The sequence below is a fragment of the Taeniopygia guttata genome, chromosome 1 (genome assembly GCF_048771995.1).
Source record: "Taeniopygia guttata chromosome 1, bTaeGut7.mat, whole genome shotgun sequence".
Lineage (NCBI taxonomy): Eukaryota > Metazoa > Chordata > Aves > Passeriformes > Estrildidae > Taeniopygia > Taeniopygia guttata.
This window is the reverse complement of record NC_133024.1, coordinates 57,637,998-57,665,059: the sequence shown is the minus strand read 5'-3', so window position 1 is coordinate 57,665,059 and position 27,062 is coordinate 57,637,998. Positions and strand designations below refer to the sequence as shown.

The 27,062-nt window shown below is 38.3% G+C and overlaps 1 protein-coding gene across 2 annotated transcripts; it reads left to right on the top strand.

Annotated features, from left to right (window-relative positions):
- Positions 1–801: 801 nt before the first annotated feature.
- On the top strand, positions 802–26,696 carry SUGT1 (SGT1 homolog, MIS12 kinetochore complex assembly cochaperone). 2 transcript variants are annotated; one of them, XM_072928681.1, is made up of 14 exons: positions 802–1,285; positions 1,366–1,411; positions 4,756–4,846; positions 5,520–5,589; positions 5,901–5,971; positions 10,084–10,137; positions 11,842–11,858; positions 12,822–12,856; positions 13,272–13,368; positions 14,350–14,457; positions 18,989–19,069; positions 24,002–24,092; positions 25,363–25,544; positions 26,166–26,696. In XM_072928681.1, the coding sequence occupies exons 1-14, from the start codon at positions 1,242–1,244 to the stop codon at positions 26,265–26,267; spliced, it is 1,089 nt and encodes a 362-aa protein (XP_072784782.1). In that variant the 5' UTR covers positions 802–1,241; the 3' UTR covers positions 26,268–26,696. The 2 variants fall into 2 exon arrangements, with proteins under 2 accessions (XP_072784782.1, XP_030127711.4); XM_030271851.4 differs by lacking the exon at positions 18,989–19,069 and having other exon boundaries at positions 1,127–1,285.
- Positions 26,697–27,062: the final 366 nt, after the last annotated feature.

The following is a 27,062-nucleotide window of genomic DNA, read 5'->3' as shown; positions in this document are numbered from 1 at the left end:
CAGCTGCCTTTGTGCCTGTGGCAGCAGCCAAACAAAACATGACAGCTAAAGTCCCAGCCACCTCTGAGTCAGAAAATAAAAATTGAGGCCTTGGTTCTTGTCCACACATGTGTGAAGCCACAGAGGAAAAAAAGGCATTTGTTTATTTTTGAGGCACACAGAAGGAAATGCCATCTGGAAGAGGTGGAGGAGGATGGAGGCCACAGGCTGTCTTTGTGAAGTCCTGTCCACCACCCTGTTGTCCTGAACATGGGCTGGGTGCTTGGTGCACAGCACCAGCTGACACACTGAGAGGTATTTCTGGTTTTTATTCTGATTTGTACAAAGTAGGGAGCTAGGTCGTAACCCACAAAAGGCTGGTTCTCTGATTACTAAAACGTCACACTGGTTATAAATTTTAACAAAGGCCTTCACTGGTTACAGATTATATAACTTTTTTGTTAATTAATACTCTAACCCCTCTTGCTAGAGGTATTATAAACTGCACCAGTGGAGGTTTAGGTTGGATATTGGGAAGAATGAGGGCAAGTAGATATTGGAATGGGCTGCCCAGGGAGGAGGTGGAGTCACCATCCCTGGAGGTGTTTAAGGAAATACTGGACTTAGCATGGTTATCATGGTGGTGTTCAGTCAGCGGCGGGACTCGATGATCATTTCCAGCCAAACTGACTCTGCGATCTCCTGCTTCTCACGCCTGTGGCCACAGTTCTCAGTTCTTCCCTCCCTCTGCCCTGCTTTAGGAGGTGTCAGGGGGTCCCCATGTCCCACTGCCGCAGTGACCTTTCCCCAGCTCCTTCCTGCCCAGCCTGCTGACAGCCAACTCCTCTGCTGATTGTGTTCCCTTTTCCTTTAAAACCAAACATCAGCCACGCGTACGATGCTCACAACGCAATTGCGCAACTACTAAACCATCCCTGCTGCAGCTACCGGTCAGCAACCGAAAAAAAAATTGCAGACTTCGATACAAATCCTTAGCAGCTCGGAGCCCGACGGGCCGAGCTCCCCCGCGGCAGGCGGGGCGGGCGCTGCGGGGCGGGAAGCCTGGCGGGAAGAGGAGCGGCGGCAGGAAAAGGCGGCGGGAAGGGCAGGGCGGGCACGGCGGCGGCGCGGCGCGGGGCGGGGCGGGGCCTGCGCGGCCGCTCCCGCGCCTCCCGGCAGCCCCCGCGCGGCGCGGCCTGGCGCGGTGCGTGCGGCGCGGGCGCCTGGGCGGCTCCAGAAGTTTCCGGGGGGCGACGGGCGGCATGGAGGAGGCGGCGGGAGCGGCATCGGGAGCGGCCCCGCCGCGGTGAGCGCCCTCTTCGGCCCTGCCTCCCCCGCGGGCCCGCCGCCCGCCCGCCCGCTGACGGCGTTGTGTTTCCTTGGCAGGTTCTCGGACGCGGACGTCGACCGGGACCCGGGGGCGGCGGCGCAGGTGAGGGCCGGGCCGGGCCGGGCCGGGCGGGGTCCTCGGGGGTCCCTCGGGAACCCGGCACAAGTGCGGTCGGGCTGCAGGGGAGCCCGGCGCAGACCTGGCACAGTGCTCGTGTTGCCTGTGTGGCAAAGAAGGGGTGGGGGGGGGAAGCAAAGCAACCAACTTTCTCTTCCGTGTAGGTAGATGATAGTTCACACAACTACATCCGTTAAGATTTGTTGGTATAAAATCCCAAGCTTATTGAAGAGAAGTATTTCATCTGAGGTTTTATTTTGCCCTGGTCTACTTTATTCCACTCCCTATAATTTGTGGGCACCACGACTGATCTTCCTTTCATCTCCATAGAAAATAATTTTTATGTAGTGGGAACAATCGCTCACTGAAACACCCTCCCCACGGACGTGGTAGAGTCCCTGTCACTGGAGGTTTTCAAGACTCGAATGGGCAGGTTGCTTGATACTCTAATCTAGGCATGCTTTCCCGTGAAAGGTTAGATGAGATGATCTTTTGAGGTCCCTTCCTACCTGGCCTGTTCTGGAGGGTGAACAGGCTGGAGGGTGGCTAAGTATTTCTATTTAACTACTTGGGAGGGGAGAGGATGTAAATGGTTAGTACTGCTTGAAGAGAGTGGGTGGTAGAGCCATTAAATGATACTAAATTATCTTTCCACTAAGAAAATGGTGAAGCTAAATTTTTCATTTTTTTAGGGTTTAGGCTGTAACTTGTAGAAGTTTTTCAAAAGATAAATGACATTTAAAAACCAGTTTGGAATAGCCAAATCTATATGGCATAACAAAACTAAGTAAAGATCTAAAAAATGGTGTAAGTTTCACAGTTTGTAGTTAAAAAAAAATAAAACCAAAAAAACACACTAGGAAACAAACTAAAAATCCCTGACACCAGGTCTTCAGAAGTATTAAGGAATACTGTCAAAATGTGGTTTTGTATTTTTTCCTGGATTAACATAGTTGTTTTGCTTTTCTAGCTTATATTTCAGTTCTTTGTGCATTCAGTGCTTCAGAACATTATGTAACCCATTCTATAGGCATTATTTAATACCTGACACAGTAATACTGGTGTCAGTTGTTAGGCCTTGTTTTCAAATCCCTGGATTGAGTAGGCAGATTGTGCTTGGTGGTCTCTGAACTGGTAAGTGCCGCAGCTCAGAGTAGCATTTTCCTGACTTAGAAAATCTCCAGGTGCTACACTGTTCCTGCATGGTCTTATGTGTGATCCCTATGTTCATGTGCTTAATATTTCTAATCTGGGGGATGATTGTGTAGAAATGGTGCTGTGTAATGCTTTCATACCTGGCTGGGCTTCTGTCCAGTTGGCCTAGCATTTCTGCACTGTGTCCTTGGGATTGTTGATTGCTTTAATTCCTGGAGATTGTGCTTTGGCTTTCTGCACTTGGATCTGATGCAATTGAAAGATCATCATCTATCTTCTAATACTGTCTGAATGACAAAGATGTGAAATCATGAATGACTTCTCATTTTAAGCTGAAAATGTAAGCTACTATGTGGAGACAGAAGGTACCTTTAATTCAGGCCAACTTTTTACCAAATTTTCCAGTGTGTTTAGAAACAGATCTGCAATTTGGTCATATGGTAAGGGCCTTTAGAGTCAAAATATGCAGAAAGCACATACTTGAGTGTGAGGACAAAGTCTAAGCTTGTTCTAAGTAACTGTTGCTGGTGTCCGTAGTCTGGAGTTCCCAGTGCTAGTCCAGTATTACTTGGCTTCTCAAAAGCTTACAGGAGTTACTTTCACCGTGTGTGTGGATGAGATATGGTAACTTACTGATAAAAAGCACACAAAGAGAGAAGTTTTACACTGTTGAAAGTGCTTGGCTTTGCTTTGCTTTCCTGGGGTGAGGGTTAGTTTTGTAGGAAGATCCATTTATGTGTTGCTGACTCTAATTAGTGTATCCGTCATCAGCATAAATCACAGGAAATAGTGTTTGAGGGGGGGAGAGGTGATCTGTCAAAGCAGTGCCTCTGCACCTGAATGTGCCTATGATGCTCAGTATCAGAGTCAGGCCCTGCTTGGTGCTTCACCTCTCAGCATAATATGAACCAATTTTAATATGTGCATTGCCTCACATCCCTGCCGTGTGGAATACCTGTAGCCATGAGTATTTCCATAATGACAGCTGCTTTTGAATGACTTTAAATCTCAGGAAGGCATCGGTACAAGTGGATCAAGTTACTGCTGCCTACTGCCTGCCCCTTTCCTCAGAGACCTCCCAAGGATTTAGATTTATGTGCTGTACCTCTATAGAGGTGTGTTTATGTTACAGAGTTAGAGCTCATGCTAGAAGCTGTTATGGCCACGTAAGTCCTACGTGGCATAAACACTTTATGTGACATCTGTTAGAAAAAGACACTGGTCTGAATTAGAGCTAAGGCAAGTCCTCCTTCCCTTCTTTTTTCCCTGTCTTGGTGGGATAGAGTTTTGGCAGCTGTGCTGTACAAATATTTATGCAGGTTTAAAGCTTGTATCTTAGCTATGTCCATGCTTACTAGATTCCAGGTGGAAGTCTTGAGTAGAAGTCAGCTTAGCAAACAGGATTACTGTACTGTAGCAATGTAGTGTAGTTGCTTTTGGAAGACTGGTTTCTAGCAAAGGGAAGAACTTCTCTCACCAGTAAGGAGAGAATTGGAAATGCTCTTTCCAGCTGTGTGCTTCAAGTTGCTGTGGTTTTACTCTGTGGCCAAACCCATTAACTTTTCTCAGAAAGAGCAATGTGTTGTTATTTCAATCCATATATCCTGTGATTCTCTTAACAAAGGACTACTTTATGCTTATTTTCATTGTTCAATAATACCTCCTCTGAACCCTGTGCTCCATAAACCTTTTGTTCTTCTGCTTTTGTGCTCAGCATAAATTGAAACAACCTCTTATGCACTATAGTATGTGTTACTTGGTATTTCATAGCATCTTACCTCCACACAACTGTTCTGACACACTGTGCATTAACTTCCAAATTGCTAATACTGCACTGCTCTCTCAAATCCAGCCAACCTGTGTACAAGTATGCTGAGAATTGTAGGAAGGTTTTTCGAACAGAGACGATCATCTGTGTTAAACTTAATGTTTAGAGCATTTGAAATCCCATTTCCTTCACAGTAAGAAACAGTCTCTTGAATTTGGTGTAATTGGCAGGTTCCTTGTACTCCAGGCTCTGATGTTTAGCTTTGTGCTAGGGAGCTAAGCAACAGGTAAACAGAAATGCCAGTTAGGGTTTTATCTTCTGAAATGTCTCTTAGTGGACAGTTTGATGCTGTGTTTTTATGAGGATTTCTGAAGTACTATTTCATTTTTTTAATGTGTGTTTACAGGAACTGACAACAGCTTTGGAAAAGAATCCAGATGATGCTGAATGTTATTGTCAACGAGCTTATGCTCATATTCTTCTACAGAAATATGCTGGTAACATCTTCAGTCTAAGAATCCTTTTACAAGTGTGTCATAACATGTGTTTTACAGGAGATGTCTTCAATCTGAAGCCAAATACAGTAACGAGAGAGTGTGTTTTTTATTAATATGCTGGTTTTGGTGGTTGTACATAATCTTGTCATTCTTGGACTGTTTTGTTACAGCAAAACTTTCAGTGAAATGTGTTTTCTAGAGTCCCAGCTTTCTGTTTGATTCCAGTCTAGTATTATCTTGGCAGATTTTTATAAGTAGAATTCTTAAGCAGATTTTGAGATTTTTGCATCATGTCTTCCGTCATTGTGTTATTGGTAGAGACTGAATCCTGTCATGGTAGGAATATGATAAGTGAATAATGTCTGGGAAAAAGATAGACTGAATAAGATCTGGTTTATTTTTTCTTTTTTGGTAAAAACCAAACAAACAGAATCACACTTCAGATCTAAGCAGAGTATTTTGCTAAATGAAAGTCATGCTGTATCTTACATAAGAGCTCTGCAGCACTGTGAGGGATTTACTTGTGGCTAGACTTAATTCAGACAGTGTGATTTGTGTGCAAGTTAAGAAAGATAACATAGTTCATCCTAGAAAAAATTCACTACTGAAAGACTTGACAGTTCACTGCTTTTTGTAACATTATGTTTCTCAACTTTAAACTGATTTTCAACAGATGCAGTTGCAGATGCAAAAAAGTCTCTAGAACTCAACCCAAATAATGCTGTAGCGCTCCTTAGGAAAGGGTATGTATCATTTATGGTACTTTGGGAATATTGTGCTAATGTCTAGGTCAATACTAGAGTTTGGATTATGGTTCTGTGCAAACTTTTTACAACATTGAGAATGAATAAATTTAAAGCCATGCTGCTTGCAACCCATTTGTACTATAGCCATTTAGTTTGGGGTGATTGTCATAATGCCCTTGCCATTTCAAAAACACACCTTTTGGGTAATTTAAATTCTTACACATTTTAACCAATACAGTGTGTTGTCTATGGAATGTGGATTACACTGAAAAGTAATCACTGTTTTCTTGTATTTTTCTTTGTGTCAGGTTAGGCGAATATCATATAAAAAACTATGCATCTGCTTTAGAGTCTTTCAGAGAGGGACAGAGGCTGGACAGTAAGTATTAAAGTTTCTTGTGTGTATTCCTTATGTTAAAATAATGAGTAATGTGTTAGATTAAAATGGAGACCAAAGATTTTTTTTAAAGGCTAATGTATTGGGTCCCTACAATCAGCTGTCTGACTTTTGAGAACCTTTCAGCAATCACTGCATGAAAGTGTTAAACTGTTTAAAAATGTGTATCAAAGTTCTTAGCAATTAGTAGCTGATTTTTTTTTTTTTTCTTAATAAATGTTTTCCTGCTTCCTGGGGGTCTTGAAGATAAATAGTAGCAATATTGTAGTGTTAAGTGTCATAGAAGAATTTTTCAGTAGACCAGGCTCTTTACATATAGCTGGAATTTCTTCTTAAACATTTTGATCACTGTTTAGAAAGAATGTGCAACTTGGTGGGCATTCAAACTGACAAAGTTACCTCACATTACATACCTTACAGTTTACTTGTTTACCTGTCAAGTTTACCTTACATTACATACCATTAATCGCAGAAGCATATTTATTATATCTGTCTTTTTGTCTTACAATGTATGTGCTTTCTGGCTGGATTTGGGTACTTTTTATTTTGGGAACACTTAGAACTTTTTTGAAACCTGACTTTATTCAATAAGCAGGAAAGGAGTAGTTTAAAACAGAAAGCTTTGGTAGAACACATGGGGAAGCACAAAACAAAGCCATTGCAAGATGGTTGTGACCCCTTTCTCTTCTCTCCCCCATTATAAATATAACCTCATTCTCTCTTCCAAACAGTAAGAAAAGATGGTTAAAAAAAGCTCCTTGAAAGGTTATGCAGAGCAAAGTGTGCTAATCTGAAAAGAATTGTCATGGTCTCAGACTTGTTCAGTTTGTTGTCTTATCTGTATTAGTAGTGGCTGGGACGTGTAGGCTTAGCAAAAATATACTTACTTTGCATCTCCCAAATAAATTATCTAATCCTCTAATTTAAAAGTGGAGTTTCATGGAAGTGTAAGCTTATGCTTAATTCTAAGTGATCATGCTCCTTATTACTCTTGTGCTTGTTTAGCCTCTTCTTTCAGTGCATTAAGTCTGCAGAAACCTACTCTCTTTAAAGTCTTTCTTTCTGGATGAATGTGTTGAAATGGCCCAACAAAGGGTCTAAGTGATGAAGCCATCAAAAGTGAAGTGGCAGAGCAGTGTTGGGCCAGTGGTAGAAGGGAGGTGTGGTGAAATTGCAGCAACTCACAGCTGTCAGTTTAGGCTGCCCTGGAACAGGAGTTGAAAATAAGAAGTTTCATGCTGCTCTTTCTGTATTGGTAATTTGGATAACTAGGTGGTCTCCATTAATTTCACAGTGGAGAGACTGGTTTATCTTTTCATTCTAGTTTCTATTTTGTAACTTTCCATGAAAGGAAGAGATTCCTTCCGCTGACCTGTGTTGCTTTCCTTACTTGGTAGGTAACTTTTGTACTCCAAGCTCATCACTGCTGAATTTAATTGAATGTCTAATCTGTATTTTTCATACTCTAGTCCCACCCCAGGCAACCAGTATCAATTTGAGGTTTTTCATGTGCATGGATAACCTCACATTGTATTGATGTTGTAGAGTACAACACAGACCTGCAGATATCATTTTAGATAAGCCAGTGAATACCAGACTAATTCAGAATTTTCTCATTCAGAATCCCTGAAATACAGCACATTTTCCTGTGCTGAGTTGCTTCATTTCTACCTGTTTGAATTTAATTTACTGTTGTTTTGCTGCTTACTCAGTTGAAGAGTTTCTGAAGCTTCCTAATACTTCCTGATTACTCTCTTATCTGGAGATACTTTCTGTTGCGCTTCCTCTATCTCCTTGCAAAATTCTGTAGCCTGCTGTGAGATGAGGAGTCTCTTGGAGGCTTTTTCTTAAATTACAGACTTAGTTAATTCTCTTTCATATATTACCTAATTTGCTGGCACATTTGTGTCAGTAACAGAGTTTACTTTTGTGGAATGTTTCCTGGATCCCAGGTGAAAACAATTGTGAGCATAGGCATTTTTGCAACACAGTTAACTTCCAGTTAAATGCAGCTAATGCAAAATGAACAAAGCACAGAGAGAAAATTTGCAACATAGGCGAAGCAGGTGATGAAGAGAGACTTCAGCTGTTGCTGCCTTGGGAAGAACTGCTGTGGTGGGGAATTCTTTGCTGGCAAAGCTGGTTTCTGTGCCACACGAGTGGGCAGAAGTACATGAATACAAATTTCTGTTCTTTGCTAATGTAAGGGCTGTTTTAAATCTCAATCTGGAATGCTGGCACAGATGAGCTTCCTACTTGTGTCATCGCTGGTAGGAATGACAGGCCCAGGGTACCACAGCAACCTTCCCATTACCCACCTACGAGGATATCAAAGTAGGACTTACTGTGATGAGCTATGGAATGTGCAATGTTTCTTTTTTTCTTTTTTCTTTTTTTTTTATGAAATAACATTAGAAAGCAATACTCCTTTCATTTAACCATGTGATGCATGCAGATTTTTGCAGTTCCTGTTGCCTTAGCTGAAGTACGAATGTAATCTGGTACTCTTCAGTATGTTATGTGGATTTAGGACAATTATTCTCAAATTTTTTTTGTTTTTTTTTGTTGTCACCACTGAATTAATTTAGTAAAGCTGGAATGTGGCAAGTTTTTAAAGAAACTTCTTACTTTTCTTGTATTCTAAGAGTTAGTAGATTTTGGTCAGTGAAGACCCAGGAAGGTTTTCTGAACTACAGTTTCTAGTAGAAATAAGTTATTTGGGAGGATAATACAATTTTAGAGAACAAAATTAATTTGCCTCAAATTATAAAATGTACCATGATGCAGGGAAAGAGTGTGATCTTCTGTAAAAATAGGGAAGTTAACTCTGGACTCTTCTTTTTAGGTTTGTATTGCATAGCAATCTAGTCATAGGCCATGGTTAAAAAGAGAATTCCTCACCTGCTGATGAGGGAGGCTGGATCAGTGGAGATTTTACTTAAACTGCAAAGCTTGGAAGTCTTTTTAGGTTGCAGTGTGAAATTTTGAAAATATTGATTACTTTAGGTTTCAGGGACGCTCTGGAATTCATATAATTATGTGCTCTGACCAAAGTAAATACTAATTTTGAACTTGCATGTGTTTTCTTGAGGCTTTTTACTATTGTTTTCTAAGTATCTCCGAGACTGAAGATTCCACAGTCTCTTTAGGCAGCCTGCTTCAGGGATTGCCCATTATTTTGGTAAAAAATTTAGATAACTCTTAAGTTGTCAGGTCAGGGGGCAGAAGAAAAGTGGAGATGAAATGGCTTGGGGAGTGGGGTAGCAATTTTATTATCTAAGGTATGCCTCAGAATTGATGTACATTTTATATTTTTGAGGGTTGGGGTACATTGTATAGCTGCAGTGGAGTCAGACTTGGTGTTACGTGTGTGTCTGCTTGGAACTTTTGTCAAGCTTCTTCATGTCCTTTGCCTCATAGTTAACAATGTGAATTCACTTTTAAAACAAGAAAAACTTCAGCTATTCATAGTAGTCGGTCAGTATTGTTGCTACTTTTTTACTTTCTTCACGGTGAAGGATTTTTTGGGAATATTGTTGAAATAAGGTGGTTGCTCTGTTGTTACACTATCACCTTTTTAGCTATTTTCCAGTGAGTTAATTTCTATCTGGGAGGCTTGCTTCTGGGAGAGAATACTTGATGTTTGTCAAAAGCTGCACATCTTGGGGTTGTCCACACAACAGACCATCTCTCCTGACATGTCTCTGGAGAGGAAGTGTGTGACTGTTTGAAAAAGTAATTTAAAGAAAAATGGTAAAATGTCTAAAACTGTACTTCATGCTTTCTAAACAGCTACATAGGAGTTGAACAGACTGGAAAGGAATAGCAGATTTCTGTCAGACAAAATCTAGTCTCCTACAGATTAATTAGAATTTAATGAAATATAGCACATAGTGGAGTTGTACAAAAATACTTAAAGCCTAAGTGAGATGACAGAGTTTACAAGAATGTTATAGGAAATAACACCTTTTTTAGTAAATTGATACAAGTTTGGGATGGATTTATTCCAGCTGGCAACTGAGAGGACTTTTTCTTCATGCCATACATGTAATGCTTGAAAGAGTTTTAATGTTACTGTGTTTGATCTCTTCTAGATGTAGATGATACCTTTGCTATTTGGATTAAAAGATGTGAAGAAACACTAAATGGTAAGAAAAGACATGTTTACTTAGTGAGGGATTTGATATGCTCTGTGCTTGGAAGCTGTGTTATGTTTTTCAAAGATTTACTGCTTTCCTCATATTTAGAACAAAATAATTTGTTCTAAAAGAAAAATCTTTTTTAGAAGTCATATTTTTCTATCCCTTGTTTCTCTTGCAGTAAATACCCTTACCACTATATGCTTCATTCAGATTTATAGGAAGATTTATATTGGGATTTTAGTGTAATAATTAGCTGTGCCAGGAGAGAACCTATTTAAGGATCAGACAATCATAATTAATTTTAACTTACTTTCATACACAACTGTGAACTAATTTTAGTGTGTGTCAGCTTGCTATCTAAAGCCTACATCAAAATAAGTTTTCAAGTCTTGCAGAAGATAAAGTTGGAAAGAGGTAGAAATTTGGAGATTCTGCTCCTTGATTCCATGTGGAAGGTACCACAGGTGCTAATGGCTGTTCTGGTGACCTACCCACGGTAGTCACAGAGTGAGTGTAAGCACAGTTTTCTTTCATACCTTCCTACAGACAGACACCCTGACAATTAACTCATCCAGAGAGTTTAGGCTGCCTGGGAATTTTGATGAAGGAGAACAGAGCAGAATAACTCATAGTTTATCTCCACCTGTTGTGGCTTTCCCTCCTCTCTGCTGCACACTGGAGAATGGGACAGTAGAACAAGTTTGTGTCAATGTGTTTACTAAAAACCATATAGAGGGGAACCCTTTTGTGTTGTATAGTGATGAACAGATTTCTGCTTTGTGAGACATTCTTTGCTTGGTTTAATTCTGTTTGGAGGAATTAGGTAAGTGATTGGCATGCATGGTCTTTTTTGCAAAGAGTTACTTTGGGCGACAGTTTGTTCTGAAAGAGGTTATAATATATTTTTTTCTTTAATGTGGTATTTATATTTTGCAGTGTTTTGTTTTATCTTGTATATTCATTGTCTTGTCTTTCTTGAACCATTTTCTTAATTTTCTGATACACTGGCAAAACAAAACAAACAAACCAATAAAGGCAATAACTCTGATTTCTTCATTGCAGCTTAATATTTTTTCTTTTTGTCAGTGTGCATTATAAAGAAACAAAGGGAAAGTTTGTTTCTTTCCAAACATATTTGATCTGAAATACTTTAGAAAAAAATACTTAGAGGGGATACTGAGCTATAGCTTAGATGCAAATACTACAGTATATTTAGTGTCATGTGAGTGAAGTTCTCTGCCAAATTTCCATCTCATTCCCCAGTGGGGTTTCTCTAGCATGAGATAAAAATGTGATGAGAGCTTTGTGCTATTCCTGGGGATGGATGGATGATAAGGCTAGTGCAGACTCCAGAAAAGTGATTTTTTTAAACTTTTGTTTCCTGTGATGTTAATTTCATTTAAAAAGGCCTGTATCTGTTTCAGATAAGCAAGGGAATGTAATGGAAAGATTGTTGATTGAGTAAATCAGAACATGCTTTACATCAGAGTTGTTGGTTTGCACAAGTTGCTGGTTGAAGTCTGATTAAAATGTAGAGGGTTGGGATAGCAAAATAATGGAGGTAGAACTGACATGTTTCTACCTCCTCTGCTGTTGAGACTGGAATGAATGCAGGATGTCTGGAGTAACTGAAGCAAGCTAGGGTAAAATTGTGCCTTGTAAGTTCAATGTGTCTTTTTTCTGAAAATGCAATTTTTTTTCCCCCCCCAGCATCACAGACTGATTTGGTAAGATGTTTTCCTTAATTTGTTTACTATTCTGACTTTTTTGTTATGCTATTATATATTTTCTGCTTCAGTGGCTTCACTTCCAAGCTTTAAAAAGAATCTTTCATATTGCATGCAGTATTTAACTTTTCTTCTGAACATGAGTGCTTTGGAGACCAAGGCTACAAAATTTGAACCCTGAAAACTTTTAGGAATGCTTAACAAATCTGGCAGTTACTGTGCATTCATTGAGGTAAAATTTAACTTTCTGTCTCGCAGTCTGTAGCCTAATTTGCAAATTAACCAGTTGTGGTTAGTTGCGTTGTCACTACTAATTTGATTTGAACTGTTAGGAAGTAACTTTTTTTCATTTTCCCCAGAAGCTTGCAAGTGGTTTGTGTAGACATTTTTTCTTTTATAACCTGCTCAACTCTGTTTCCTTTTTTTTTTTTTTTTTTAATTGGAAGTCTTCATAAGAAATCTTGAAATTGACCTCTCCTTCTGTTTTTTTTCTTCTTTGGGCAAAAAAAAAAGTGTGTGTGGGGGAGGGCTTTGCATTGGATATTCTGCTCCCTCTTTTACATTCAAAAGTTGAAACTTGAGTTCTCAGACCTATTTCAGGTTTCCTTCGTGGTTTATAGGTCAGCAGCATAGTCACTGGATGTTTTCCAGGTATACCTCTTATTCAGGAAGAAATGAGTTTAAGTTGAACTTAATTGCTATTTATAAAATATATTCAAGTTACAGATGAACACATTTGATGTAAATTGAAACTTTTAAATTTGTAATCTGCCATAAATGACTAAACAGTGAAGAGCTTCACCTGTAAGTTAATGTTCAAACATAAATCAAGGAAGGGGAGCAGCTGGAATTAAGACAAGGGGAGCAATTGGTGAAGATGATTTGTGCCTTGAAAAGTACTTCATGGTATATTTTCACTTACATTGATGTAACTTTCTTTCCAATGGAATGTGCTTCAACTAGAATACGCAGCAGCAGCCTCTGCCACCAAAGATCAAGTAAGTTGACTTCAGCTTTACTGTGAAATTTAAAGTAATTGGCATATCTACACTTTGGCTTGGGAATTGGAGAAGCAGGATAATGACTGTAGGAGGTTTTTTTGTAGTAATTTCAGAAATGTGGCAGTCCAAGTGAAGTTTCTCAGTGCCATCATTTTTGTTCAGACTGAATGGTATTTTCAGGCAGTTAAACCTAACTAGGAGAGATGGGAATAGGTTCAGCATTCCAGCTTCTATTTTCTCATTCTCATGCTGAGGTTAATTCAAAGCCTGTTCCATTCTGCCTGGTATAGGTAATGTTTTTGAGATATAGTAAAGATTCTGAATTAAGTGAATGGTTTAGGAAAGTGATCTAATTTTATATGCGGTGTGATCTGAAAAAATAAATTGTTCCTTCTTTTTTTCTTTTTTAAAGATACGACTGGTACCAAACAGAATCTCAAGTAATAGTGACCATAATGATCAAGAATGCACAGAAGGATGATGTCAGTGTGCAGTTTTTGGAGAGAAAGGTGATTTGCATTGGTTATTGATACTCCCTAAATTCATCCCTAGATTCCCTGAGATGCAGTACTCAGGCCAGTGAACATTATATGCTGCAGTAGCACGAAAAGAACAGGCTGGGAGCTGTTCTGCCTGAGCTTCTCTTCTGTACAGTTGTGCTGCATATGCGTGTATGCTCAGTCAGCTGATTTGGGCTTGGTTGCCACAGCAGCATCCATAGGACTTAAACACAAGCCGTATGAGGTGTGCATGCTGGGTTTCAGCTGCCTGTGTGGAGGGATGGGGGAAGAACTGATCTGGATTTAAACATTAGACTGTACATGCATCTGCAGCAGGACTGGGCAGAAACAAGGTATTCTCAAAATAGGTATGAATTAGTAATATTTTGCTTTAGGACAGTTATAGAAATAGATTGTGTTTTTCTTCCTTTTGGCACCACTAAAATCGTGGCAGTAAAATATATTTTTTAAGGAAATACAGTAATCCCTTTAATGAGGTACCATATGTTGTACCAATTAATTTCATGTTTTATTTAGCTGACAGTATTGAAGAGTTGGGTTCTTATTCTCAACTAACTTGATATTTCATTAAATACCAGAAGTACTTGGTTATTATTATCTGCTTTAAGTTGTTAAAATAGTCTAAGCATTTGCTCTGTAGTTTGCTTGTGTTAGGAGACAAGTTGCAGATTGTTTTTATGTTCCATTATTAATATGTTGATACTCCGTTTGTTGTATGATTCCTTCCCTAAAGACTTAATATCCAGCTGACAGGATAGTAGGGTTTTTGAGTACATGTAGCAAGAACTGAAATCTTCTGTTCATTTTCTAGTGTTTAAAAACATGTTGTCCAATAATGCATTAGTATAATGGCATGGTCTGAAATTATATTAATTTAATTACTTAATCTCTGTGTGAAATGACTGTCCTTTACTTGAAAATGGAGCTGCTGTTAAAGATGACCAGAGATATGTTTTCAACTTTTAATAGATGAATGCTTTGGTGAGACTTCCCTCAGGTGAAGACTTCAACTTAAAGCTTGATCTTCTTCATTCTATAGTGCCAGAGCAAAGTACATTTAAAGTGCTTTCAACAAAGGTAAGCTTCTTAAAATGTAAAGTTTCTTTCACTGTTGCAATCCTGAAGATGTTTCTGTTCTATTGTCTTGTCTCTCTGCAACAGTCATAATATCTTGCTTTTCATGTAGAAATGCTTTTTCTTTCTTCAAGGTGCCTTTCAGCTGGTGGGAGACTTTCTAAACTTGTGCAAATATCAGAAATAGGAATATGATGGTGCTTACTGAAGTGCAAATGAAAGAGTTATGTTGACAACTCTTTCACTTGTTGCTAGAGAAAGAAGACTGTGATCTTCACTATTAAAATTCAGGTATTAGGAAAGCATGATCACCCATTTACAAAAGTTTCAGGAGCCAGTCTTGCCTGGTAAAGCATTGTTATCTTTGTGTGCCCAAGAAATAAAAGTCATTTTTGGAAGATTTCATTGAAATTGTTCTCTACCCTTTAATAGCTTCTTGCTGGTGACGGTTAATCATGTGATTAACTGTCCGTGGCTTCCGTCTCAGCATTTTACTTTTTTTATATTACAAATATAGAAAAATAAGAAACAGTGGTCTGGCATAGCATTTCTTGTTGGCATAATGGATAGACAGACATATGTTTTGTCTACAGAGCCAAGCCTGAATTCCCAGTGCTGGAATATGATGTTGATTCTTCTCTTGTATTTCATCAGTGGCTCTGCAGAGCTTATGTAAATTCTCTTGTATACTCATATTCCTTTTTACCTGTTCTATTCTCAGAAAGGTACCTGTAATAATTCTTCTGTCATTTCATGGAAGAGGGACTTCAGGATGGCATGAGAGGATTGCCACAGAAAGTTTGTCTTGTTTTTCCACTCCTTGTACAAAGAAACCTGGGCAGGTTGTGTGATTGAGCACTTTACTTATCCCCTCCGCAGTGCAAGAACATACATGGCTCAGAGTATGTAGAAATTCTGGTAGTCCATTAGTATTTGCATAGATTTGAGTGGAATGAGGACAGACCTTGTCAGGAAGAGTAGCTGTGAAGTCCTGTTTTGTTTATGTTCTTACCTAGCTTGTGTTATGCTTTTAATTTTGTTTTGAAGTTTACCATTACTTTCTTAGGAAAGACCTACATGAACTGACTATTGTGAAATTCACTTGACTTTATCTTTTCCACACTGCCGTCTCTAGCCTGGGCTTATCTCTGAAATAATCTCTAGTAGTCTGCTGCCTAGTTTACATTGAGGTTCCAAAACTGGGGTGGAAGGCTGTTATGTTCAGGCAGTGTCTGATCTGTAAATATTATGCATTTATTTTCAAATGTTATTGTTCCTACATACTTGTGAGAGACTATTTTTGAAACAAAAGGGTTAACACAGAAGGTGTTCTAACCACAGAAGTCAGGCCTTTCAGGTGTACTTTTGCAGAAACGAGTAGCATGAAGCTGCATGTGAGGGCATAGTGAAGGAATACTGTTTAAACCATGCCCCAGCTGATTCTTGTTCTGACCACCAGATGGAGTCTGGAAGAAAAAAAAAGAATTAAAAGCAGCTCAATATTAAGTATGCAAAGACTTCTTTACAGATTTAGAATATTTTTCTTAGAAAAATATGAAGCTGTTTAAGGGAATGATGCAGCCTTAATGTTTGAATACCAGAAATTCAGGGTTTTTTTCTTAGCTGTGTATATACTTGGCTTTTATGAGCAGCACAGCAAATAGGCAGGTAGTACTTTAAGTAAATTAATCTTACTGATTAAAACTTCTCAAACCATTCACATATTTTGTACTATTTACATTAAGTCCTTTTGTAAGGACTTGGAGAGAGACATAATCTCATTATCAAGTTCAATTGATGAACTTGTTACTATGAAATCCTAAAGAAATTGAGTTTTCATGGGATAGAAATAGATCTATTCCTGTGGATTATTAATTTTAGGTGAAAATAACTTGGTTTGTTTATACTGCTTTATTTTGTGCTCCTGCTTTGAATGTGTGAGCCATGTTGCCACTAGTGCCATAGTCATCACTGGGCAGCAAAGACTCTAGCCTTTGTTTTTCACTTAAATGAGTAAATATATGAGGAAACAATGGAATGTATGAGCAGGCTGTGTGGTGAGTAGTTTGGGTCCATGAACTTTGTACAACTAAAAAATGTAAGGGATAGATAATGAAACAGTAGAACTGGCAGAGAGTAGAACAATCCTGTGTATTTCGGAGATAAGAGGAGCTGTAGAGGGTTTTCTCAATATTGCTTGAAATTCAGCATCACTTGATAGATGCAAAGGCATGAAGGTAAAGATGCAAATTCAGGAGGAGAAAACAGTCTTTACTGTATTTGCAGAAGTTATAAAGTGACTGCAAAGAGCAGACAGAACTCACAGACTCCTCAACTGGTTCTTTCAGCAAGTGTTGACAGTGGTGAAAAAACACAATTGCTAACATTAGGATTGTTTCTTTCCTAGCAAGGAAATTAAAATTATACCTTTGTATCAATCCATGTGTCAAGCTCTGAGATACATAGTCTGTTTGGAAAAAAACAGGACTAGCAAGTGTTACAGAGGTAGCATAGATAGATGTTTTGAGCTGTTTCAATAGTTTCTGTGTGAGCAAAAATAAATTAGTGTTTGTTGTCTGCAGACTTTGACTTCAAGCTGTGAACTAGAAGATGTAAACTATTTGGTTCCAACTGAAGAACAGCATAATGTGTGGATGAAGTCCAGTTTTGAGATAAAAATTGTAAATTTGTCTTCATGTGTCCTCTAGTATTTTATATTCTCCAATTGCCAACAGTTTTACAGATGATACAGGCTGCCTTTAATAGTGACTGTATCTATTATTGCCATACTTGAAGCCTTTTTTTTTTTAGCCTAACTAGAAAATTTACTTGCTGTTCAATAGATAACACTGCTGGGAAATTCAACTTTTAAGTTGACTATGGTTCCTGCTCACATTTAGTGGCAAGTTACTTAGATTTGTCTCTTGTTCAGCATTTAATTCTGATGACCTAAGGCCTCAGGTTAATGTTTGTGTTAGAAAATGCTGAATACCACTGAACTGAGCCCTTCTCTTGCAGGTACTGCTGTATCTTCATAGCATTTTGTACATAAACAACACAGTTGATAGATCATAAATAGATTAATTGATGTTATTGATTGTACTCCTCATCTGCTAGAGGTGTCCGACTGTAGCAATCTGATCAAGCAAAAAGTAACAGCTGCTCCTAAAAGCTGTGTAGAGATTTGAGATTTGTGTCTTACAAATGGAAGCTGAAAACGGTGTTGCATTCAGCGTTTCACAGGAGGAAGGCACCTTTAGTAGTGCTGCTTGTTTTTTTACTTCTTTCCAGAAGAGGGAGCCAAAATGTAAAGGCTGGACCAGGTTTGCTCTCTGCAAATTGCCTGGGTGCAGTTATTCTGTGGCTCAGTGTGCATACTGTCATCCTGCTCCCATCATAGAAGGACAAAGGCATACAAATTTTAAATGAGTGACTAAATATGTTTAAGAAAAAGCTAGTCAATCTGTATCTGTCCAGAAAATATGTCAGGAAAGTAGAAATGTATAAATAGTGTAAGGATTTCTACTATTATTAGATATGCACAATCAGCCTCACTTGCTTTTCCGTCTTCTGCTCAGTGTGTCAGTCAGTGTATTTGAGATTCCAGGGGAATATTCTGCAATGTTCTCCTGGAAACTTGTGTAACATGAGCAGTTTCTGTAGGTCTTCTGATGAGTTCTGAGTGGTGCTTGGGATTTTCTTCTCCTCTTAAAAGAGGAGAGTGAAGATGACTATGTGCTTTTAGTGCTTGTGCTTATGATCTTGAAGGAAACTTGAGGTAGTGCTTTCTGGTTTCCCCCCATCTACAGATAGACTGAGAACAATTACTGTTTTCAGTTTTTAGTGCTTTGGGCTTTTTGCAGGCAGTGACTTGCAGCAGTGTAGAGCCATTTGAAAAAGTGGTAAAATGTGTTTTCTTTACCCCAGAACTGTCCTTTAATTAGAGATCAAAGTTGTGCTGCAGACTGGGGAGGTGTTAGAAAGCTTCAGCCTCTTTTACAGTTGACGTTTGTTGCTTAACAGAGATGTCTGAGGGAGAAGCACACTCTCAGCAGCTTCATGCCAAGAATATGGTTGTGTGCATCGGTGGAATGCTGTTTTTTTTCCTTGAACCAATATTTTGATTTGCAGACACTGAAATAACCTGTGAAGCTAACTGGAACTGATGCCTGTTGCTGAATGTAAGGGAAAAGGCAAAGAGTGGAACTGTTTCACACACTCTTGGACTGTTAGAGTCTCTATTCAGAGGCAATGTACACAAATAGATAAACAGAGGAACATAGCTATTTTAACTGAAGTTGGGTCTTACCATTGCAGTCTAGTCCTTAAAAGATACTTTCCTGTTTAGGGTACTTGCATTAAATTGCTTGTAGGGACTTGAATGCAGACTTGGCTGCTCTTGAGTACTTGTTTTCACTGTAAGAGTTTCATGTGGATTGATATCTCCCATGTATATTCTTGAGCATTTTCTATATATTATAAACTAATATTTAAGATGACTGGATAATTTTCTGAAATTTCTGGCATCTTTTAGGCAGGGCTAGTTGGAGCAGTTTCTTGGATAGACCACATAGAAACCTTCACTGTAATTGGCGCAATATTTACTTATTTAACAGTAAGTTTGATTTTATTCTTTTCCTTCTGTATGAATGAAGATGGATTTGAGACAGATTTAAACTTGGTAATACTCTAAGAACTATTATTTTATACACGCATATAAGTCAGTGTCCATGTTTTATATAGATGCATGAAAGACAACGATGCATAAGGGGGTTTATCTGTCTTGAGAACCATTGGAATAATGATGGTTTACATGGAGAATAAAGTGACAAATAGCTTTAGAATACCAAAATGATCTCTGTTGCTAGCTTCCCCTCTAAAATTCAAGAATTTTGTGCTGGCTAGGTAATATCAGTCAGAGGTAACTTGAACCTTTTCCCCCCAGTTCCTGATAGTACATAGCAGTACATAGCTGGCAGAGAAACCAAATAAATCCGTTCTCTGTTGCAGTATACTCCCTATAGAATAAATTTCTCAATTATCATTTGTATGTGATAACGCTGTAGAATTATTTTCATATTAATATATTTTGTTTTAAGTTATGGACCAAAAATCTTGGAATTTAGACTACAAGCAATATATAAGAGGTCTTGGAATAATTAGGACAACAGAACTGTAGGCATATGTACTTTTAAGAGGCACATTTGAATAGTTCTTATATTTTTAGAAGACTATTCTATTTTATCCTATGAAATTCATGATATGATCACAGAAGGACAACTCTAAACACTTGCAATTTATGACTCAGAGAAGGCAGTCAGTAGTTCAGTAAATAGCAAAGTAGTTGATTAGAAACACTGAATTCCTGTTTTCAGGTGTTTGATACAGCAGAACACCAGAACTAAAAAGGGTATTTTTGGTATGTCTGAAAATTAACAGCTGGACTGTTGTTTAAGCTTTGCCAGTTCTGACCAGAGCTTGACAGAAATTTGCCAGTGATAAATGATCTTGCCCTTACTATGGACTGTGAAGTATAAAACACAGTAAAAATTAGTTAGAAAACCCAAAACCCCTTGCAGTTTGTCACTGTACACCAGAATCTCCTTTTAGGGTGGAAGATAAAAATTCTTCCCCTTTTAATGTATCTCAGACTGACACTGCCTGTCCAAGAATGTAAGCTCAAGTGAAATCAAGCATTGGAGGTTTCAACTTTTTAGCAATAAGTATCTACCTAGAAAATAAATGTTGGAGAACTAGTTATGATCTTTACCGAAGAGGAGGAATTATTTCTTAAAACTGGATTAAATGCTCTTTTATTCCAGTCATTCTAAAATAAGGTGGTGGTGTTTTATTTTTATGCTATCAATTAAATGGTTCAGAATAGGTTTTGAGAGTAACTGTGGTATCTTTTCTGATAGCATTTGGATTAAACCCCAAGCAAACATGTCGAAATCTCTGGCAGGCTTTAAAAAAATGATTATTTTATGACTAGGAAACTGAGTAGAAATTTACCTGTGTCCTTTCACTGTGGGTGGTGCTTCTTCTAGACAATAAATCCCTCTTTTGACCCTGTTCTCAGAGGGGTAGGTTTCTCTCAAGATGGTATTTCAAACAAGTAGTGCATGAATTACTCTCAAAATTCCATGTGTCTTTTAAATTTTGCTTTGCTCTCTTTGAATCCAAACCACAAGGGACTTTAAAGAGAAAGTGTATTATATCTGCATTGGCATATTTTACAGATCAGGAGTGCCATGTCCCTTTGTAGGCTTACCAGTGCGAGAAAGGCACTGATGTAGTGAAGCAAGGCCTAACAGAGGGCTGCCAAGATGGTCAGGTGGCTGCACGGCTTGAGCTACAAGGAGAAGCTGAGGAATTAGGCTTGTCCTTAGGTGGCATGCAGAGCATTTAATTTGCAGTTAAATTTTCCTGTCTTATATACTGAAGTTGGCACAAGGCACACAGGCATACGTTTTATGAAATATAAATGTTGAATCAAAGTAGTTGGCAAGCGTTGATGTGTTTCTCTTGCCCAAGTGAATTTTTTTCAAAGGAGAGGAAAAAGCTAACAGTACTTTTTTGCTAGATATGACACAAATGTCTGTGCTGGTGTGTTACTTTCCTGTGTGATAGCTATCAGTATCTGTATTAAAACCTTCATTAAAATGCATTTGTTGCCATTTGTGCATGTAATTGGAACTCAGGAAGTTGTTCCTTCTTAGATCAAATAGAGCTCTCAAGTTGAAGAAACATGCGCCTTCACAAGCAGAACTTTATAGCTTTATATTTTTGGAAAATGTGCTTGTATAATGGTATGAAGTTAATGATTTCCCTAGCTTTGCTCCTGCCTGCCACTTCGCCTAATGAGTAACTTCAATTGAAGTGGATGTAGTAGACAGAGTACAAGTTTAATCATGTCAGAAATACATTCTGTCTCAGTTCTTCAGCTGTGTGCACTTCCAGCTTGGTAGAGTTGAAATGATTTAGAGTTAAGAAATCTGCATCTTACACTGGGAATTAGTTTGTGTCATTGTCTTCTCCTTAAGGATGTTTATTGTGCAGCACTGGTTTAGGGACAGTTTTAGAGAGGAAAATGTAAGGGCTAGCAGATTAGAAAAGGAGAAGGGGGATTACTGGAACAGCAAAACTAAAGTTCTTCCTTATTTTCTTCTTTATATGCATGGGCAGAGTACTGTGATTAACAGTCAAAGGACTATTACCCAGTAGTCTTTATAAGGACTTGTTGAGGATTGTATTCTGAGAAGAAAAAAGTCCATATTTAGTAGCTCACATCAAGCATTATATTGCATTAGAAGTAATTTCTGGTGTGGATGAAATAATTTGTTTGAGATACTGGAAGATATTGGTGAAAAGCCTGAAGTGTAAGGGAAAGAGGAGTTAGTGAAAGAAAAAACAAACAGAGAAATTGAAGAGATACAGGGGAGAGCAGTTTCAGAAGCAAGCATCTGCTTCTCCCCCCCACTAAAACATGTTGGGAGATGCATTAATAAGTAGACTATAAAATCTTAACATTAGAGCCTCAACTGAAATCCACAACTCAATAGTCTCCTATAAGTTTCCTCAGGTTGAGAAGAGTTTATATAAGAAAGAGAGCACAGAGTGGTTTTAAACTAATACTCATGTTTCACTTGTAACTAATTAGCTCCTTTGTAAGTAGCTAATTAACTTAAATGTTTGGCTCAGGAGATCCAAATCCACTGGGGAAACAAAACCTGCTAGTTCTACCGCTTGTGGAACTACTTGATTGTCTTATATGTAGATATTAAAATATTTTTTTGCTTCCTTAAGCTAGTAACAGAGCATTAGATTTATGAGTGTAGGTGCTAAGAAATTAACTTTAAGGTTGCAGTTTTCAAAATGTTTTTGAAACAGCCCTGGATTCCCACAGTCCGGTGGAGATAGCTTTACTGACTCCTTTTGGTTTACTGAAGAGTAATTCTTCTGTACAGTTTAACAGAAATCTCTGCATCCATACAGATGTAATATTAAACTGGAATACAGGCCTTTTTTAGGGATGGTAGGTTGGTCATCCAGACTAATAGCATTTTGATTTTATTTGCTTATTTTTGGTTCTGTGATGTAACTTTAAAAGTGGATATTCTGATGCCTAATTTGTGACTTGTAAAGTGACTGAAAATATTGAAAAATCCAACAGATGCAGGGAGTGGGAAATCAAATACATGTCGATGTTGGGCTTGTAATGTTTACTGAAGCTCTTGCCTGCCTTGAAGGACATTTCATGCCTCTTACCTTAAACTTTTTATTGTTCTCCGTACATGCTAGTGGTGGAAAATAAGTACTTATCTTGGGAATTTGTAGCTTCCTGAGGGATAAAAAAATAAAAAGAAACATTCATAGCTGAACATTGTGATTGCACACATGGAAGCATTGAAACTTTAGTGAGCTAATTTTTCATATTTTGCTAAGATACCTTAGTCTGTTGCTTACCAGTGATTGATTTGAAGAATGGATTAAGTAAAGTTCAAATTTCAGATCAACATAATGCTGTGCAATGAGCTTACTGTTTGAATCTAAGGTTAGCTTTTACAGTGGTGCCTTTGTTCCTGGGTCTGCAGGGATCCCCAGGTTGTAGTGGCTTTAGATGGAACTAAGAACTTGCTTTTGCTGAGCTGTTCATGAAAAAGGAAGCACTGAAGTTTAGCAAGCACTGATTTCAGATAATTAATAGCATCATATGAACTTTGTGACATCTCCTTACGTGAATAGGAGTGATGTTAGACGGTCCTTGTTTTGCAGCTTTGTAACCCTGTAACCAAAGGAGAAGGTTAATTATGAAAAGAAACATTTCAGTGTGGTTGTCTAAAGGGATTATGTGAAGTTGTGAATAGGGCATCACATACTTCACTTAATTTTGTTTCTCATATGGTAATTACAACCACATCCATTTTTAATTGCCAGTTTTGTCAATGAATACTTGACAATTTTCTCCATAGCAGTGTTTGTTCATTGAACCAAATGAATACAGCTTCTGAATTTCTCCAGTGGGAAGATCTGCATAGTCCCAGGGTGTTTCTCTGGTTTGTGTAGTACACATCAAACATGTAATTTTTTGGTAAATGAAATGTAAAGTTAGATGAAGTTGGATTTTCTAGTCTTTCAAAACTGCTGCTTATTAGAGCTGACTGCCAAGAAAGGGATGCTTGAAAGGCAATACTTTGGAGCCTGGCAGTGTAGAGACATTGGGACTGATCATTACCTTTGGAATGCCATAATTTACAAAAATAATCAAGTGAATAATAAGCAAAAGAAAGTTAAGTAGTCCTAAATAAAAGGGTAGAAGTATGATAAAAAAGCTTCACAGGCACATTGGAGGTTGTTTGATCTGTGACTTGAACTCCAGTAGCTTTATCTTGTAGGTAAATTTGGCTCTGATACAGGTTTCATAGAGGCTGTGTTTCTAAAACCAAATGTATGTATTTTCTTATGGCTACAGGATCCAACTACTTTGGAGCTGCTTGACAGATTGTTTGCATCTGGATTAATTTGTTCTTTGTCTTGTGTTTTGTAGGTTGAGATAAAAATGAAGAAGCCAGAGGCTGTAAGATGGGAGAAGCTGGAGGGCCAGGGAGATTCTCTTAAGTTAAAACAATTTACACCAGGTTTGTTTTCTGAACTGTTTAGTGTTAAATGGTTTATTTGTATTGAGTGAGTTACAGTTATTAATAATAGTTTTGCCTTAAATATTGTTTATAAAATCACAGCTTCATATTTGCAATGAAATGCCTAATAGTCTTGGTTTCACTGTCAAGAATTGATAGTCTGCAAGCCACTAGTGAAACATAGGTATGAAATTTAGTCATAGCTTCTGTTAATCTGTTGAATTGTTATGGGTGTATATATGCTTGTCATTCATTCTGCTTATCTGCTTGGTTCCCCATTTTGCAGTTCTGTACGTGAAGCGTGTGTTGTGGTTTAGGAATGGTGCCCCACCGGGACTCTCCCAAAGGACACTGTTGAGGTCTCACTCTCCTTTCCCCTCCCCTTTCTCACTGCAGTGGGATAGAGTTGGGAAGTGGAGGCACAGTAGGTGAATGGTTGAGATAAAAAAACATTTTACTTCAAACAGCAATTAAATTAGAAAACAAACAGTAACAGCAACAACATTAATAAAAAAAGGCTACAAAAGAGAGAGTAATTTACATGCAAAATGCACCAATGGACCCCCAATGGCTTCTCGCTCCCCAGCCTTTTTCTTGACTGGAAGACCTGCTCTTCTTCTAGGATGCCAGAGTCCCTTACTCCCACCCCAGCAATGATCTGCCCTGGTGTAGAGTGTCTTCCTGGCCATGCCCAGAGAGCTTCAGGCCCCTCCCCTCACCACTCCTGCAAAAAAATAAACTCTGTCCTGGCCAGACTCAGGACAGCAGTTGTTTTGTTACGTGATCTGTTGCTTAAATAATTATTGTTTTCCTAAGTATTGGATTTCACTTGGAGACTAATACATTGGAGTTTTTCAATACAGATAAACATTCTGTCTTTCACAGAATTTGAATTTCCTCATGTATTGATTTCAGGTTTTTTTTTTTTTTTAATTTAGCTCAACTTATTCTATGGCTCTAGGCTGCTGTTTTGGTTTTTCTGTCAGCCAGTGTCTCTTTTTGATATCAATTATCTGTGTTGCTGTTGGCCAGCTTTTTTTCTGTGTGTTGGATAACAAAATTACATAACTCTGTTTACCTAAAAATAAACTTCTGCATTTCTTAGTTTCCTTTATTTTTGTTTCTGCAATGCTTATATCAGTTCAGAGGAGTCCATTTGCATTTTCATGTCCCATTATCATCTCCGATTCATTGGGTACATGAGTCTGTGTTCTTTGATGCTTTCAAAGTCATGAGAAAATGCTTAGTTAACTAACACTCCTGTTTTCAGATACCCAGCACTTATACCCATCGTCCTCTCACTATACAAGGAACTGGGACAAACTGGTAGTTGAAATCAAAGAAGAGGAGAAAAATGAGAAGTTAGAAGGAGATGCTGCTTTAAATAAACTCTTCCAGCAAATCTATTCAGATGGTACAGATGAAGTAAAACGTGCCATGAACAAATCATTCGTAAGTCTTCATTCTTTTCTCTGAAGAAACCTGTGACTTTTGCACACTGATATGATTTACGAAACTTTGCATGTGTTGGGAGAAGCCTATGTTACCAAAATTTTGGGTCTGTAAATGAATAAATTTTGGCCATGGTTCTGTTGGAGACACTAGTAGAACTACACTCATGTAAAGCTACAGGGCTGTACTATGATGAATGTGACTCTAAGTCCAAGGTTGTGCTTTGTCACTGGTCTCTTCATTCCAATCAGTGTTATCAAAAGAAGTAGAAGTTTGGCTCATGTAGAGCTTGAAGACTTGCCAGGGGGTGAAAGGATCAAATTTCTCTTGATTGCTTGAATCTAGTTTAGAATCTAGTTTAATTTGTAGCCATCACAGACAAGAACGTTACTGACCCTTTAAAAGCTTCTTGTTAATGAAGCAGCATCTCACTGTATCCAGTAGTGATAAAAGTACTGCTGGGCTGGAGATGATGGAATGATGGCTCTGTCGAATTTTATTTCATAGGACACAATTTCTGTGTAATCATTACTCTGATTATTTGAAGTTTGCTGTAGGAGCTGTGGCTTTTATATTTCTAGAATTCTCAGCAAACTAAACAAGATCTCTCTCATATTGCAGATGGAGTCTGGTGGCACAGTTCTGAGCACCAACTGGTCTGATGTTGGTAAAAGGAAGGTAGAAGTAAATCCTCCTGATGATGTGGAATGGAAAAAATTCTAATCCTATTTCTGATCTTTACCATCTATGTGTTGCCATAGTCATGTACTGACCACTATGTATGGACATAGCATTCTTGGATTCAAAGCACTGAATGTTCCCTTGAAAACAGGAATTGTCTGTACATTTTGCGTGCTTTAGAAATTCCTTCATCTGCAGATCTTAAAGATATACTCAAGAATGGAACCCTATTTTTATCATCTGACTTAATTTCTGGGAATTGAGTCCATCAGTCCAAATTTTCTACCACTTTTATCAGCTCTTCTCTTTGGGATAGGGTGATCTCTAATGGCTGGTCAGGATTATTGCCTTACACCTGGTGTTTCTGTTCAATAACTTATTAGATCTTGGCAATTTTGGGTAAAAACACTTTTCACAACAGTGTTAAAATTGTTTGCTCCTTAACTCTGCTAAATAAAACTGTAAATACAACTTTTTCTATAAGGAAGCTGCTTTATTTTATTTTTAGTATTGTTTTTTGATAGGGGAATCACTTAAAGCATGTAAGTAAGGATGTGAACGTACTGCTTCAAAAGAAAAGCTGGCATGTATAGGAGCAAAATGTGCATTCAGTGAAGAGGATGAGATTACTATTCTTGATGTAGATACAAAACACCCACTTTGGAGTCCTTTCACCTCTGTGATAAGTTGAACTGTAGTCACAGTCATGGAAGATAGCAAATTTGTTGCGACTAGAAATTTTTACAGAAAAGTAGGTCCTCTGTCTACCTTCTAAATTCAAAATAAATTTACCTGGAATCAAAGCTAGCAAGCAGTTGTTTCAAGTTACATAATTTC

Bases quoted from the DNA above. Each gene is read 5' to 3' on its own strand.
- SUGT1 (XM_072928681.1), top strand. From the start codon at position 1,242: ATGGAGGAGGCGGCGGGAGCGGCATCGGGAGCGGCCCCGCCGCG. The intron at 13,369-14,349 runs GTGATTTGCATT...AACTTTTAATAG, and splicing joins TGCAGTTTTTGGAGAGAAAG to ATGAATGCTTTGGTGAGACT. The intron at 25,545-26,165 runs GTAAGTCTTCAT...CTCATATTGCAG, and splicing joins GTGCCATGAACAAATCATTC to ATGGAGTCTGGTGGCACAGT.